Source organism: Manacus candei, unplaced genomic scaffold (genome assembly GCF_025592945.1).
Source record: "Manacus candei isolate 608988 ecotype Guabito, Panama unplaced genomic scaffold, ASM2559294v1 h1tg000028l, whole genome shotgun sequence".
NCBI classification, from domain to species: domain Eukaryota; kingdom Metazoa; phylum Chordata; class Aves; order Passeriformes; family Pipridae; genus Manacus; species Manacus candei.
Genome location: NW_026138076.1, coordinates 29,287,092 through 29,303,053, shown reverse-complemented (window position 1 = coordinate 29,303,053; position 15,962 = coordinate 29,287,092). Strand labels below are relative to the sequence as shown.

At 40.1% G+C, this 15,962-nt stretch overlaps 2 protein-coding genes across 6 annotated transcripts in view; both read left to right on the top strand.

Annotated features, from left to right (window-relative positions):
• Positions 1 to 6,844, top strand: part of UBA6 (ubiquitin like modifier activating enzyme 6) — a 29,845-nt gene extending 23,001 nt beyond the window's left edge. The window contains exons 29-34 of the mRNA XM_051789561.1: positions 828 to 945; positions 1,885 to 2,078; positions 3,191 to 3,318; positions 4,099 to 4,186; positions 4,557 to 4,651; positions 6,559 to 6,844. Coding sequence (XP_051645521.1) covers positions 828 to 945; positions 1,885 to 2,078; positions 3,191 to 3,318; positions 4,099 to 4,186; positions 4,557 to 4,651; positions 6,559 to 6,694 — 759 coding nt within the window. The 3' untranslated portion in view covers positions 6,695 to 6,844. The remainder of the gene's footprint in view (positions 1 to 827; positions 946 to 1,884; positions 2,079 to 3,190; positions 3,319 to 4,098; positions 4,187 to 4,556; positions 4,652 to 6,558) is intronic.
• Positions 6,845 to 10,834: 3,990 nt separating this feature from the next.
• CENPC (centromere protein C) overlaps positions 10,835 to 15,962 on the top strand; it is a 28,248-nt gene continuing 23,120 nt past the window's right edge. For 2 of the 5 annotated variants that reach the window (XM_051789563.1, XM_051789562.1), the window contains exons 1-6: positions 10,836 to 11,029; positions 12,677 to 12,723; positions 13,644 to 13,705; positions 14,031 to 14,128; positions 15,198 to 15,288; positions 15,382 to 15,598. In XM_051789563.1, coding sequence (XP_051645523.1) covers positions 10,889 to 11,029; positions 12,677 to 12,723; positions 13,644 to 13,705; positions 14,031 to 14,128; positions 15,198 to 15,288; positions 15,382 to 15,598 — 656 coding nt within the window. In that variant the 5' untranslated portion in view covers positions 10,836 to 10,888. Of the gene's footprint in view, positions 11,030 to 11,065; positions 11,629 to 12,676; positions 12,724 to 13,643; positions 13,706 to 14,030; positions 14,129 to 15,197; positions 15,289 to 15,381; positions 15,599 to 15,962 lie in introns of those variants that run through there. The other 3 variants (XM_051789565.1, XM_051789566.1, XM_051789567.1) reach the window with 3 other exon arrangements.

Genomic DNA, 15,962 nt, shown 5'->3' with positions numbered 1-15,962 from the left:
TAATGTAAAGGAAATGTCATTACTTTTATGTTTATTTTTGGAGTGTTAATTTCAGAGTAACTTAAGCATTATTGTGCAGTGGCTAACATTTGTCACTATTTAAAATTATCAAGTATTCCAGGGTGTTTTCATATTTTCTTGCACAGTGTTAATACTTATCTTATGAATGCTTGCCTTATGAGGCCAAACTGGTATTGTGACTTGGAATCACAGATGATTGAAGTTGGAAGGGATCTGTGGAGACTGTCTGGTTCAATCCCCTTGCATCAAGCAGGAGCAGTTAGAGCAGGTCATCAAGGACTGTATCCTGTTGGGTTTTGAATATCTCTGAGAATAGACTCCACACCCTCTCTCTGCTGCCTCTGCCAGTGTTCAGAGTGTTCAGCCACCCTCACAGTTTTACTTGGGGTGTTTTTTTTGTTTGTTTGTTTGTTTTTCTTTATAGTATTTTTATATTTTTCTTAAGGCATTTTGTTTGCTTCAATTTGTGCCCATACCCCCTTATGCTGTAATTGGGCACCAGTGAAAAGAGTTTATCTGTGCTCTCTGTACTTTCCCCTCATCAGATATTTATACACATTGATAAGATCCCACTGACCCTTCTCTTTTCCATGCTGAACCATCCCAGCTCTCACAGCTTCATGTGAGAGATGCTCTGGTCCTTTAATGATCTTTGTGGCCCTTGGCTGGACTTGCTCCAGTAAATCTACATCTCTCTTGAAGTGGAGAGGAAAGACTTCAGGGAAGACAGAAAATTTAGTACACTTAACACTCATGCTGTCTGAAGTTCATGTATTTTATTACTCAAGCACTGCACACACTTGCAGGTTGTACAGACTGATGAAACCGCAAGAAAACCAGATCATATTCCAGTCAGCAGTGAGGATGAAAGAAATGCTATTTTCCTGCTGGAGAAGTCTATACTATCCAATGAAGCTCTGGAAGGTGAGTAGTGCAAACTTCTGAAACCTCATAGCTCAGTAATGTCTTGAATTTGTACTGCAGGTAGCGGCATTCAGGTCTTTAATTCTGCAAGAAGCAGAGCTGGTGTCTAAAGTGTTCTGAAGTGCTATGCAGATATCTGTCCTGTTGCTTGACATTACTTTATGCTTCTGTGTTTCTGAGATGCCTGCAAATCTTGGGGCTCTCTGTTACGCTTGTATGTAATTACAACACTAATGACAGCAAGCAGGCAGCAGCAGCGAATTGAACTCTGAAGGAGGGAAAGGGTGCTGGCTAGATCCCAGATGGACTGAAAGCAATTCTGGTATGAGAAGGCTGAGAGTTACTACTTAGAGGAATCAGTCTGAAATTATCCTTAATTGTGAAGTCTGTTGTAGTCTTCCTCAGCATCTTCTAGATATGTTAAAATGAGAGTGCTCAGATCCCGCTTTTTTGCCTGGCTACATGAAGAGGTCATTGGGCAAAAACTACATGCCAGCTTTTTTAGACCATGAACACAGAGGAGAAAGATTAGCTTGTCTCTAACACATCCCTTGGAGTGTCAACCCAAAACTCTGGACTCCCATGCTACTGAGTCCATAGTGAAAGGGTTGCAGATAAACAGAGCTTATAGAGGGAATTCTCACAGGATGGAGCTATATTGAGGTGGGGCGTATAAGAAACATCCATAGGACTGTTCAAAATTTATTCCTGATGTTGCAAGGAAAATGAAATTAGGGAGCTCTGTTGGTATTTCTATCATTACACTCTTTTAACAAGTGGTATTGATAGGGGCATTTCTACTTTTAGTATAGGAAAACAAGTAAGGAACCACACTCCAGGACGTGAGATTTTTGGTTTGTTAAGATTCTGGTTCCTATAAGCTATGTTTAGGACATTTTCAGTTTTCTAATAATAATTTTTTCTCTTTCTCATGAGCAGCTGACTTGCAAATGAAGCCCATATCCTTTGAAAAAGATGATGATAGTAATGGGCATGTAGATTTCATAACAGCCGCATCAAACTTGCGAGCCAAGATGTACAACATTGAAGCAGCAGATCGGTTCAAAACAAAGCGCATTGCAGGAAAGATTATTCCTGCCATTGCAACAGCTACTGCTGCAGTATCAGGGCTGGTGAGTATGCTTTTTAAATGCATATTTATTTCTCTTACTCTTTCTTGCCTGAAACCACTGTTGTGTGGGTATCAGTGCTACCCTGACAGAGCCTCATTTAAAGAAATGGATTTACTTCTCATGTACCAATACAAAAGGTGTTTGGTTCTAGATGTGGTTGTTGTGGAACACATTCAGTGCAGGTGTGCAGCTGCAGTGCCAGCTGAAGCTTGAGCTCAGGATGGTGAGAGCCCTAGGCAAGAGATTGTGAACTTGGCACAACTAGGGGCATGGGGACCTGTGGCTCCAGCCAGGTGAAAGAACACTCAGAGACACAGCAAGAGTTTTGAGGACTCATTTGGAAGACCCCAGACTGTTGACCACACAGACTGTGAGGGTACAAAAGCCTGGGTAGTCCTTTGTTTGGGGTCCCTCTCCAGAGGCACCAACTCGTGCTGTTACTCTGTTGTTGTACTGTGATAAAATTACTTAAAGGAACCAGAGGTCTGAGACTCTGCTGTGGAAAACCCAGGATTGAGCCAATGAAGACTGTGACAGTGGGACAGGTAGCGAGTGAAGCAGGGCACCCGCAGGTAATGAAGCTACCTGCTGTGAAGGGGTTTCGGCCCCAGCATTTAAAGTCTCTGTTAACATGATTACCAGAGTGGCTCCTGGATGGTCAGACAGGGAAGTTTCCTTAACATGCTAAGCCTTTGATGCTTTTCTATTTGATTTGCTGGACACAAAGAATTGGAAATCAGCATTTTGGTTTGTTTTCTGCCATTAATAAGAACTTCCATCAGAGTGCCATTGCCAAGAGTGGAGAGGATCTGTTCTGTAGTAGTTCACATTTGTGCATCTGAACAGAACTTCATGCTTTGTGGAAGTTTCTTGAATTAAACAGTTTTTGAAAGAGTCCTACATTAGGAACACTGTTTTAAGTATTTCTCTTGGCAACAACAGAATTTATTTCTGTGGCATAGTGGGTTGTATTTCCAGATGTTATTTATTCTGCCGATTGTACAAAGGCCAATCTCATTAACAACTTTCTCTGTAGTTGCTGGCCTTATAACTACACTAGTACTGATTACACAGTACCTAAAACCTAATAAGTAAATTCTCATTTACTGCAGGTTGCACTGGAACTCATCAAAGTTGTGGGTGGCTACCCAGCTGATGCATACAAGAACTGTTTTCTGAACCTAGCCATTCCCATAATGGTCTTTACAGAAACTGCTGAAGTAAGAAGAACGGAAATCAGGTAGGAAGGACAATGGCAGAAGGGCGAGGGTGGTATTTTGAAACCTGCTAATTGATGCTGAAACTTGCTGAGTCATTAAAACAAATGTGAAGTTTGAATAGTTATTAAATCCAGATAACCAGATCAAGGCCTTACGTGCTCACGTAGCAAAGCTATGATGGAACCACAGTTCATGGCCATACTCAATTAAACATCATAGATGTTAAAAGTTTTTTTTTTTGTTGTTGTTGTTGTTATTTAAACTTGTAAAACGATGAATCACTGCATGCTTGCTATCACACTCTGTTATCCATTTACTATATACTGCTAAAAGTGTAAGTGATCCTCTTAGTACTGCATTGCTCAAGAACTTTGGAAAATAGAGCACATACTCATCCATCTTAATTTAAAATATATTGGGTTTAAGGGCTTAGTTTTGTTTTCAGTGGAAGCTGTTACTCGTGAGGCTTTAAAAATCTAGACAAGTTAGACATGTGACATTGTTCTTAGGAAACATCCTGGACACACTTTTGCATCTCGTTCAATACAAGAGCTATTTTTCAGTAGACCTGAAAGCTCATTAACTTCATTGCCAGATACCATGTTTACTTGGGGCTCTTACTGTGTCTTGTGCTTAGCAAGGTAAGAAGGCTGGAGAAACTGCAGCAGAGAGGGAGGAGATTTTTGATCAAGATAAAACAGCACCTCCTAAAAGACCCGGCGGTTCTTCAAGACACATTTAAAGGAAATGGCTGAGTTCACATTCTAAAGTAACAAACAACCTTTCATTTTTTAAAACAGAAATGGGATTTCATTTACTATCTGGGACAGGTGGACAATTCATGGGAAAGAGGATTTTACTCTGTTGGACTTCATAAATGCTGTCAGAGTAAGTTATCTACTGTACTGGGTTAGTACAAGACAAGAGAAAAGGGATTTCTTGTTTTGGGTTATTGGTTTGGTTTTTGTTTTTTTTTCTTTCATGAAGTTATTGTTCAAACCAGAATAGTTTTAGTAATAATTAATGTCAATGGGAATGTATCTAAGTAAACACATCTAAGCCTATTTTCAAATTCTTTGTTAATTCATTTGACTCAAATGTATCTTAATAAAACTTCTGTCAGAGTCCACGCATTAGCAAGTTTTCTGGTTGGGATTCTATGGATTTGAATAGTTAGCTGTAGTATTAGCAGCAGTAGTATCTGCTGGTTTGGGCAGCTGTTCTAGTCCTTTAATAAGCTTTAATTTGTGAATTCCAGGAGAAATATGCAATTGAACCAACTATGGTTGTACAGGGAGTCAAAATGCTCTATGTTCCTGTGATGCCAGGCCACATTAAAAGATTAAAGTTCACGTGAGTATAACTGGAAAATGGGTTGAGTGGTGCAAATGCATATACAAATTACACTCACTGATTGTACCATGAGGATGTGTGTCTGACAGCAGTGTTTTCCCTCGAAGTGGTAGCTAGTCGTTAATATTTTGGAAAGAAAAAAGATAATTTCTTTCATTTGGAAAACGAAAAGAAAATAAAAAAGAGAAAGTGAATTAACTTCTATGATGAGGGCAGGAGACTTCCAAAATGCTGCTCTAACTGATGAATACCAGAATGAGAAAGCTGAAGAAGTCTGACAATAAGTTGTTTGGTTTTTTTTGGGGGGGGGAGGAGAATGTACTGTGGTTCAAGTGGAACAATTTAGAACCTTTTGAAACTAGCTTAAAGCTAATGCTGATGCATTTATCAGCATCTGTTTTGAAGGTCTGCCAGTTGGTAATATCAGGCAAAGTAGTATGAGCAAGCTACTTCAAACTTCCTGGGAGAGAAGAGCCTTTAAGCTGGTACTACCTTCAGAGTGCCTGGCATACTAAGATGAGAATTTACAGCCTGTTAAAAAGAAGTTGTTTATATGCCTTCTCTTACAGCTGTATAAATAATTTTGAATGAGTAAGGTATGTAATGAATGAAGTCAAAGGTATGGTGTGAAGCTGCCCTCTTGTGAATATCAGGATTTCTTACTACTCTGAGACTTGGTTCAAGCTTTCCATATAGTAGCAGCAACTTGGGGTTCTGTTACAAACAGTCCCAAAAGATATTTGCACAGCAAACTCTGGTCTGTCTTGTGTGTTTGTTTTTCCTTAAGTTGCTTAAAATCATGCTGTAATATGACAAGCATTACCAGACTCTTTCTTCATTTCAGAATTGCAGCATTAACTAGTGGCATACTCCTTAAAAGCAAGTTTTAGGAACATAGTTATCTGCCTTGCTCTGTAGCTTGGGACTTCGTCATGCAAATAAATATTATCTCAGTATCTCTGCTGAGAAGAGGCTAATGCTCTGTGTTCTTGCAAGGAAACAAGTGCTTTGGGGAAAGCAGCTTTTTGGCCTGCATGCTAAAGTATACCCAGAAGGGAAATCCTTCTCTAAGTGATCTGTGAGGAATAGAAATGATTGACTGTATTCCCTCAGCCTCTTAGCATTTGAGCTGGCCTCATGAACCAGGTTAGCAAGAAAATAATCTTGAGCCATCTACAGATATGTGATGAAAGTGAGGTTGGCTGACCTGCTTCAGTACTCCAGTGTGCAACTTCCAAGCATTGGCTGTAGCTTTTGAGACTGCAGAGAGCAAAGGAGGGAAATTGCGCTAATACGTGACATCCTTACATAGTTCAAACTCACTTTGTGGTCATGAGGGAAGAAGTCCCAGATCTTGACTGTTTTTTCCCCCCTCATCGCTATTCACCTTTGAAATTCGAGGACTTAGTGCCATAACCCCAGTAGAATTACTTTCCATCAGAACTTATTACCTGGTGTCTGCACTGGAGTGGTTCTTCCTAATATATAAAACGGACCTTTATTGGTAGACAGAGAACTTATTCCTCCTCATTGACTGAAATCCTACACAGAAATCTAACTTTGCCTTGTGCCTCTCTGGGATGCCAAAGAAAAATTACATCTGCGAGGAATCCCATCCAAAACTGGCCATATGCTCTTCTCTTTCGTACTGATCACTTGTTGGTGAACGATGCGGTAGCTCTCTAATGGCTAATGGAACACGATTTGCTGGATCTTGGGTGGAGAAACAACTTTTGTGTCAAAATTTAAAGGTGGCTTAATTGCTTAATTCTTCATTTTAATTTGACCTGTAGTATGTTAGACCAGTATATATTGCTGGCAGTGAAATTCATCCTAGTCTGATCCTGAATTCCCACTGCCAATCCTCTTTCTGGTATATTAACAAATTCTGCTTTATTTCTCTATAGGATGCAAAAACTTGTGAAACCATCACCTGATAAGAAGTATGTCGATTTGACAGTATCATTTGCTCCAGAGACTGATGGAGAAGAAGACTTGCCGGGGCCCCCCGTGAGATACTACTTTGTTCAGGAAGACAATTGATGGTAGAGGCACAGAAGTCACTCATGGACCATTTGTTCTCAAAGGAGTGTGCTAATTTTCAGCTATTAAAGATGGTACTATGTATTTCTTTTTGGTGAAGCCTTAATTAAATGGTGAAAATCAGTGGCTTTGCACTGAAGACAAACTGGATTTATGTCTCTTCTGCTCCTGTTTTCTTCAAACCTGTTCGCTCAAAGGAGGTCACTCTGTGAGATGGGATGTCCAGTACAGTCCTTACCTTAAAGACAAGATTTGTATTGATTTGCAGGCAGCTGAAGAAAGCAAGAAGAATGGTGAACCTAACAAATGGTCCCCATGTGCAAATTAGGCACTGCTTAGAGAAGAGTGCAAAAAATGGGGAAACCACCATTTTATGCTCCTGGTGTTCTAAGAACATCTAAAATCCATTTCATGTTACTTAATTCTTAAACAAGAATTTCATTCTTGCCATCTACACGTGAGATTTAATTCATTCAAAAGGCTTAGCCTCCCACTTAAGAGCAGACAAACTGCTTTGTTGTGTCGTTGGTTAGTGGTGCTGTGGCCAGAGCAGCTATCTTATGTCAGTCTCAACATGGAAACCCAGGAAACAGGTGTAAATTGTCAAAACTCCGCTAAAGTCCAGAGAGCTGGAATTGTTGATTATCTGCACTGAGACTGTTCTTTGCAGAATACTGCAGTATGGGGAAAGTGAAAACCTATCGGAGAGCTGAATTAGCACATTCAACAATAAAACTTTGTCTTCAAGAAAGAGAAAATGTGATTGAGCCTTTCTACCCTCACCAAATTAAAATCACTATAGCACATGGTGACTTTAAAGGGAGGAAAAGGCAAATGTCTCTGGATGTTTGTCATACCAAACTCCTTTTGGTAACCATTTCCTTATAGTGAGTGGTTCTGCTGTACACATGTCCATAGCCCAAGTCTGACTTGCACTGACCACAGGTTTTTATCATCATCAGTCAGTTTCTGGGATGTTGAAGTGTAAAGATCCTGTTTATTTGGAAATCATTAGGGAATAGATTTGTTGCGGTGAGGCAGAGGTGTGGTACAGAAATGTCATCACTTAACTGTCATTTAAACACCAGATACTTGAGCTGGTAGTTCTTTCTCACCACCATGGTAGAGTGAGGCAAGGTTAGAATACAAACCTATAAACTGGAACTTGTACATCAAGATGTATGGAACTGAATACCTGGAATCAATATAATTGTTTCAATATTTTGGATTCAGTCTTGCGTGTGTGATGTCTTCTGGATGGTGTATATAATTTTACAGTCAGTCTACTTTATGGATATAATTTTCTAGATTAATAATACTGCTTTTTAAACTACCTAACTTCATTTTTTTTATGAACTTCTTTTAGAGAAACTTTTTGAGACAGAAGAAAAGGTGGCTAGATTTAGAGTGCAGAGGAAGCACAAGCAGACAATAAGTTTCCACTTCTAAATAACAACTAAAATATGTTTCACTGTGGCAGTATTAGAATCTGAACTCTTGCCTGAAGTCACTATTTAGTGCTAAGGATCACTTAAAGGTTTAGATCAAGTTGAAAGCACTGTCACCTCTCACGCTTGGAGACTGAGAAACAAATGAAACTTTGAGTAAGTATACTCTGGTATGTTAGTGTGGTGTCAACATCATGCTTATGCTTTTGAAATAAGCAGCACATAAAAATAGTAAAGTCTCAGTACATTTTTAGAATGCCATATGACTGTCTTCAGGGTTTAAAGTAAACTTTCAGATATAATTAATAGAGTGGCTTTTATTAATGACAATGCATACAACTTTGAGACCCCTGTCAAAAAGGGCAGGTCAAGGCTGGCTGGGATCACAGCCCAAATTTACAGACATGGCTGTATCTCTGTGCTGCTCTTATTGTGTGTATCTGTTGGATGAGTGTCTGTTCTATGAATGGGTTCTCCTCAGTTAAAAAGCTGCTTATGGAAAAATTGACAATGCACAATGGCTCTAGATAGGTATTAGCAGACCTTTAAAATTTTTGGATATAAGTTACCCACGTGAAATCTTAGAACTAATAACTTCAAGAGGACTTTATATAGGAAAACTGTGCATGTCAAGTGGCTCATTTAAACTTTTTATGTTTTAAACCTTTTTGAACTGCTGATACAGAGGGTGAATGTATTTATATTGGAGGTTTTGCAGTGGAGCGGGCTGATTCTGTGTGAATTTGTATTTGATACAGCCTGTTTCTCAATCTGTTCCTGCTTTTTATCAAAAGTCTCAACAGATGCTCAGCATGATGACACAAAGCGTTCAATCAAACTGGGAAAGTGAATTTTGGGGTGCTGGTCTTCCAGTTCTTCAGCATTGTCACTACCAGTGCTACCAAGCTAGAGGCTTGTAGCACTACCTGGAATCTGAGAACTGCTTTTTCTCTTTGGTGTGTTTTTGTTTTGCTTTTTTTTGTGTTTGTTTGTTTGTTTGTTTGTTTGTGAGGTTTTTTGTTGTTTTGTTTTGGGTTTTTTTCATTGTAATGAAAGACTGTGTTTGTCTAGGACCATTTGATGCTCTATTCCTGTGGAGCTAGCTTTCTTCCTGCAACATTGAAGAACTGTCTTTCCACTAGAACACTTTGAATAGCTTTCTTTCATAATATTATTCTTTGAAGGAACAGTTGATTTTCAGGGTTGAAGCTTTATATCAGCATTGAAGATCTTTCTTGCTCAAATGCTTTCTTGAAGAGTTTGCTCATATTTACACTAGCTTTCCCTGAATTTCTAGCATCCTTAATATAGATGCAGGAATGTTTGTGCATGCAAAGCAATGCAAACAAACTTAGCAGCCCTCTCAGCTGTTCTCTGTGGTTAGTCAAGGTGTTTCTTTAATGTTAGGAGTAGTGAGGATTTTTTGTGAAGATCTTGCTACTGTTACCAAGACTGCTTTGGTGCATTTGATGGATTTACCTATATCATGAGTGAAAAGTAGATGTTTCCATCTTATTTTCCCACCCTTTTCCTATGTAGGATAAATATGTGAATGTTTACTAAAAAAACACAACAAAACAAACCAAAAAGCTGTTCAAGAATAGTGACTACATTGAAAGAACAACTCTGGCACCATTTGGATCTTTGCGAATGCAGAAACCCTGTCACCCTCATCATGGCATCTAACGTCCTGAAATAATGTGGGTTTGAGGTAAGCAAAGAGTTTGTATATCTGAGTTATCAAACACGAGTAAAAGTTGTTAATTTTTCCTTGCATCTTTGAAACAATGTGGCTGTAGGCCAGTTGTTTGAAGAAAGGAAGCTGACATTAGCTTGAAAGGTTTATCAATCCCAGTTAATTATCTCCTGTCGTGCAATTACAGAAAGTGTATGTGCAGCACAGCGCATCAATCTAAACCTTTCTCCAAAGGTTGATAAATTTTGACCAGAGAGCTTTTGAGCAATTATTTTAATTTAAATGTATCTTTTGTGTGGTTTTTGAAGTAGCTAATGTGGGTGCTTATCCATGGTGCAGAAAGCTTATTGAGACTCAAGCTTAAAAGTGTTGTTGAGTTACAGCATTAATACCAGCAAAGCTGTCTTGCTAGTAAGTCAATAATTTTGCATGGCAAAAGTGAGATCCAGCAAAGTATTTAAGTTCTCGCTTCTCCCAGCAACACACAAGTTTCAGTTTCACAGTGAGGAAAAGCTGCAACTCTAACCTGATCTACATGGAGCAGCACCGGGTTCACAAAGTGACCTTAAGTATTTTCATGAAAAGAAAGCACAAACTTCTCATGTTGTGTTGTACTTTCATAAAAACAGTGGGCCTTCCCCATAGTGGTCAGAAAGAACAGGGATGGTGTACTAGTCACAAGTGTGCAGTAAAAACCCTCACTTTGTATTTTTGGGCAGCGTTTCGCGAGCAGTGTAAGGCACTGCGCCCTCATGTTATCAAGCATGATAACATGATTGTTTTTTGCTCAGTGTTAAGTTCTTCACTAGCGTTTTAAAGAAAAAACTGCAGCTCCCCGTAGTGACAGTGGCCATTCGGAAACTCGAGAATCTGAACTGGCGTTTCCCAGGAGAGGACAAAGAAACGGGACCCGTCGCCGTGCAGGTCCCCTTAAGGCAGGGAAGGCAAGAGAGTAGCCCTGGGCGGCGACAGCCCCCGCTCCTGCGCAGGCGCCACAACGCGCGCGCCAAAAAGCAGCGTCCCTGGCTGGCGCGCGGCGGCCGCCGACCAATGAGGCGGAGGCGGGGGGGCGTGGCCGGGGCGCCGCTGTCCCCGCCGGCCGTGGGCGCGCGCGCGGCGGGAAAGGCGCCCAGGTTCGAAAGCGGCGCGCGGGGCGCGCGCGAGCCCCGGCCCGGGATGGCGGAGGCCTTGGTGAGAGAGTGCGGGGATGGCGGGGGTGTGTCTGTCTGTCGGTCTGTCCGCCTGCCCGTCGGTCTGTCTGTGCGCTGTGTTGTGGGCAGCAGCCGGTCCCTTCCGGAGAGCCAGAGGTGCGGCCCCCGGCGCGTTCCCGGGGGAGGGGCGGGGTCGCTCTTCCGCCCCACCCTGGGGTCTTCCGCCTCTCCCTGAGGAGCGGGAGGCCGGGGTTGGCGCACCGCGCCCTCCGGGTTCGGGTCCGGGCCCCTTGCACAGACACTTGTGCTCCGAGGGCTAGTCTGTCGGGAGCCCCGTTTCCCTCAGGCTGCCTCTGGAGAGCCGCCTTCCATGGGCGAGTGAGCGCGTACAGAGCCGGACACTTGTCCAGGCACGCCACAATCGTGCTCATCTTGAGTTTTAAAACTCTTCATGTGTAGGACAGTGCAAACACACTCATAAATGAACTGTTCAAAGGTCCGTTGCAGGAGGTTTTCAGTCTCTTTAGTGCGAAAGGCTGCGTGCCAGTGGATTGTGCTACACTGCTGCAAGGGGAAGAGGTTTAAGGCCGAGTGTGAGATTGACTGGAGTGTGCACAGTTTCTGAAGGGGTGGCTTTTGGTCAGTTGTTTTCCCGTGTGACCTAGAGTTTCCTTCTGCCGCTTAAGGCTGATATTGAAAGTTTCCAGTGCAATCAATCCATATGTGGTGTTGGTTATTTTTGTTACCAGAAGTAATAGCCAAAGAGGAATCATAAAGTGCGAAGTACTGTCAGTATAGCAAACTTCAGAAAAACGAGCTGAATTCCGTTGTGTTAGGACTAGATAATCTCCAAGCTGCACATACTTTTTAAATTTACACAAATGAATAAGAGGTGATAGTTGTTTTTCAGCTAAACATTTACATTTTTTTAGATGTTTTCCTATCACATCTGTGAAAAACTGCACTCTGCTTAGCGCTTGAATTTTTCTAGACCTTTGTATCCTTGATGTTCTTTGCCTGTTTCCAGGTCAGCGGCTTTATTTCATTTGTTGGTGTAGAAGGTAACACTGATAATAGGTTGCCGTTTGAAGTATTACTGCTCCAGTTGTGGTAGTAGATGACTGGAGTCATGTTTTTTATTTGAATGACTTTATTTGGGTTTCAAGTGTGTGAGGTGGCACTGGGACTTAACTGAGGCTATAGTTTTACCATGGCACAGCAATGTGATCTCACTGCCTGTCAGTGTGGTTGTGCCTGTGGCAAACAGGTAAGAACCATCACGTGAGCAGTTAACACACAGCAGCGGATGTTTGGTTATGTGGTAGATGTTTGGTTATGTTTGCTTTGTGGTAGGTCATTCCTCTTCCTTACTTTAAAGATTAGTCATTACACTTGAGTAAATGGTAACCAAATCTTTACATTCTCTGTGATTTCTGTCACGTAAGTCTCCTGTGAGACTCTCTGACTTCAAATGCAACAGATGCTTTGATGGTTCTTGTGGAAAGCTGAATTTCTGGCAGTTGTTACAGGGGTTGTAGCTGCTGTGGAATTCTAAGGAAAACAGGGCTGCAGTAACTCCCACTCTCCCACTAGTTTATGATGGCTGGAGAATGCTTGATATTTGCTTACTTGTTTTCCTGTCAAGTGTCATTATGCCTAGTAAGAACTTATTCTTATTTCTTCACAGAATCATTTAAAAAAAGACTACAGAGCAAGATTCTGCCATGGAGGAGGGTAATTTACATTTAAAGTTTTATTCTTAGATTCTGGAAAACTTATGTGGATTTTTATCCGAGAGCATAATGTCAAAGCTATATGGTGTATCCTATTAATCCGATCATACGATGTTTCCCAAATTCTTGTATTTCTTAGTGGTAGGAGGAGCAAACAGTGCTGGGGGACAAAGCCCCAAGGTTTTCCTTTGTTTCCTTTGCTGAGGCAGCAAACTATGGTGTTGCTATACCTAAGGTGCTCCTAACTAGGCTGCCTGAGTATGGAAGGAGTGGTCTGTGCAGGCATTTTGCCTTTCGAGAAGTAGAGAAACGAAGCCCACACAGAGTTCCAGCGTATTTGGACCTTGCTGGTAAATGCTAGAGATGAGTTGGAGTATTTGTAGTGCTGTAGCATTCTTTAAAGGCATGTCAGAAACCTGTGAAGTTCTTGTTGCTGGAATCCATTTTTAGACTTGCATTTCACGAGCTTACCAAATCTACCAAATCAGCTGTGTATAATGATCATTATGGGAGTAATACTCAATGTCTTTTCTAGTGTTATTTTGGTTTTGATCAACATTGTCTGACTAGTGAATCACTCACTTCTGCCCAAAAAATATTTATTTCAAGAGAGACTTTCTTCATCCCAAAGCTCTTTTACCTCAGGGAAGTAGTTGTGTGTTTTCTTTGATGTAGAGAGAATTCTTCATTCTCATCATAATCTGTGGCAGTGAGACTTTTTTCCCTGGAATTCTTATTTTGACAAGTTTCTTTGCAGATATCTATGTGTGGAAATGATAGGTAAAAGTATATTGAAGCTGGGACTAGAGGAAATAATAATTTAAAATATTGAGAAGTAAGAACTTTGCTGCTTTAATATTGCTGGCATAAGAACATTTGATATTTTTGATTTAAAATATTTTTTTTTCCTCTTCTTTCTAGAAGTAAGATTGATGTACAGCCAGGTCAAAACGTACTGAAACTCATACAGGATTGTTTTGAAAGTAAGCCCTTATTTGGTGTTTTACTCAATTTGCTGGTAAAAGAAGAAATAATTTCTTCTTTATATTATATTTAGTGGTAAGTAAATAGAAATAAAAATTGGAGATAAAATGGATAAAAATAAAGTTTTTCTCAGGGTCTTGAAAAGCTCCCCCTTCCTAGCTGCTTAAAACTGTGTCTTAGCTGTCTTATAAAGGTAATCTTTCCTGAGTAGCTGATTCCTTTCTTGTTTGGATTTATGTGACCTTAATAGCTGTAGCAACTTGTTAAAATAAATGAGACCTGGACAATTCCAAGATCCCCATACTTACAGTGTTTTCTTCATAGGTTGCAGCAGTGATCTTACAATAAACTCTCCAAATGCAACCCTTTGCTCAGCTCCTGTTGTCAAAAATAGGAAGAGGACTTCAATGCAGAGCCAAAGCGTAAGTTAGTTATGGCAATGTCACAGTATAGCTTTGGGTACAGTTTCACTGGGGTACAAATTTAGTTCTGTAGGATTTAGTTCTGTATGAGCATTGAAGAAGCTCCATATGCCACTTGTAACATTATATAGGCTACAATTTAACCATCTGTAATAGTTGTTGATAATGTTTTTTTTCTTAGTTTGTTGTGCTGTAACAGTAAATATTCTGTAATTAGATTTGTTTAATAACTTATTTTCCAGGTTTTTTTCTAGTGAAAGCTTTTTCAGCTTTTTGTCCAGGACACTTAAATTTTTTATGGTCTCAGGTTGGAGCACGCTGCCCTATTACTGCTGGTGGGTATGGCTGTCTTGGACTCCATTGGAGTTGGTTTTGGCCACTTTGCTAGATATATGGGCACAGTTCTTAGCTAAATGGTGAACAGTAGAGTTGAAAGGTGATGCTTGTACAAAAGCTTGTTAACTCCTGATAGTTATCTGTACAATAACTTTATATATATGTATCTTTCTTGAAGAGTGGAAACAAGTTGAAGGCCTTGTTAGTGTGCTGGGAAAATGATGCCAATAATCTAGTTTGTATATTTAATTTTAATGTTTTGATTCTATTTTTTTAAGTAGGATATTCCATTAATGGCAGGGTTGAGAACAGGCATCCTTTATAATGGTGTTTGTTTGCTTTAGTTTGATGTTAGAATACCATATAATGTCAATTAGTTTCTTGCAAAACCTCAGCCTGTCTTAGGAAAGGTGAATTAAATTGTTTAAAATAATTCATTCTAATGAAAAGAATAGCTTACCTGGAGACTAGTAGGATGCCTGTTTAAAGCTGCATATAGATTTTTGCTGTACACACTGTTTTTTCCTGTTATTTGAAATTTATAGTTACTTCTAGAAAGTCTTACTTGATAGAAAGTTGAAGTGTTTAGTTAAAATAGAACTGTGATTCACATGAGTGTGATTTAAGGGAAGGAAAGTATATCACGTTCTGTAGAAATTTGTATTCCTGTCAAAATACTGTTGCTTTATCAACTATTTTACTTTGTCTCATTATTTGTTACCAACTATGACAGCCAAAGGCAGGATCAACCAACTCTGTGAAAAGAACCTGTTATTCTCCAGAATCCTCACCTACATCACTGCTAAAACCAGTCAGCAGCAGAGGTTGGTCCCACTATTATTGAATTAAGGGGTTTTCGGGGTTTTTTTTGTAAGGTTTTGAGTAGAGGAATTAAACCTGTTCTATATATATGGCAGGACAGTTACGTGAATCACCCTTGAAGCCTGCAATACATGATTATGTAGATGTTTCTAAAACAACAGAGTCTCCTGTGTCTGAAAGCAAAAAAAATACATTAGAAGATGTTGAAGAGCTGTGCCGAAGTCCTGCCACATTTTTGGACCCTGAGGATGATCATGGGTCTGTTGTATCACCTTTTCCTGTGGAGAAAGGGAAAAGTTCTCCTGTACTTAAGTAAGTAGAGCTGAACGTGGCTGTGGTGTTACATCCCCTGTGTGCCCTCCACCTTAGGGTAAATCAACACAGTCATTTCCATCGTTTATAAATTTAGATTGGGAACTCATAAAAAATAATTCCAAGCTTTTTAGAAAATTTCCATATCTGTTTTTAGGAAGGACAGAATTATTTTTTATTAAATATTCTGGTGATAAGTGCAGCACCCAAGTGTAGGAAGCCTGTCAGAATAGACTTGAACTCTTTACCGAAAAGTTCACCAAAGTATCAGCTTCTTAAGTAGTCCAGACTTTTTCAGTGAATCCTATTGACAGTATTGACCTTAGAAGTTAACAAGAATTTGTTAAAGTAGAAATGAGCAGTC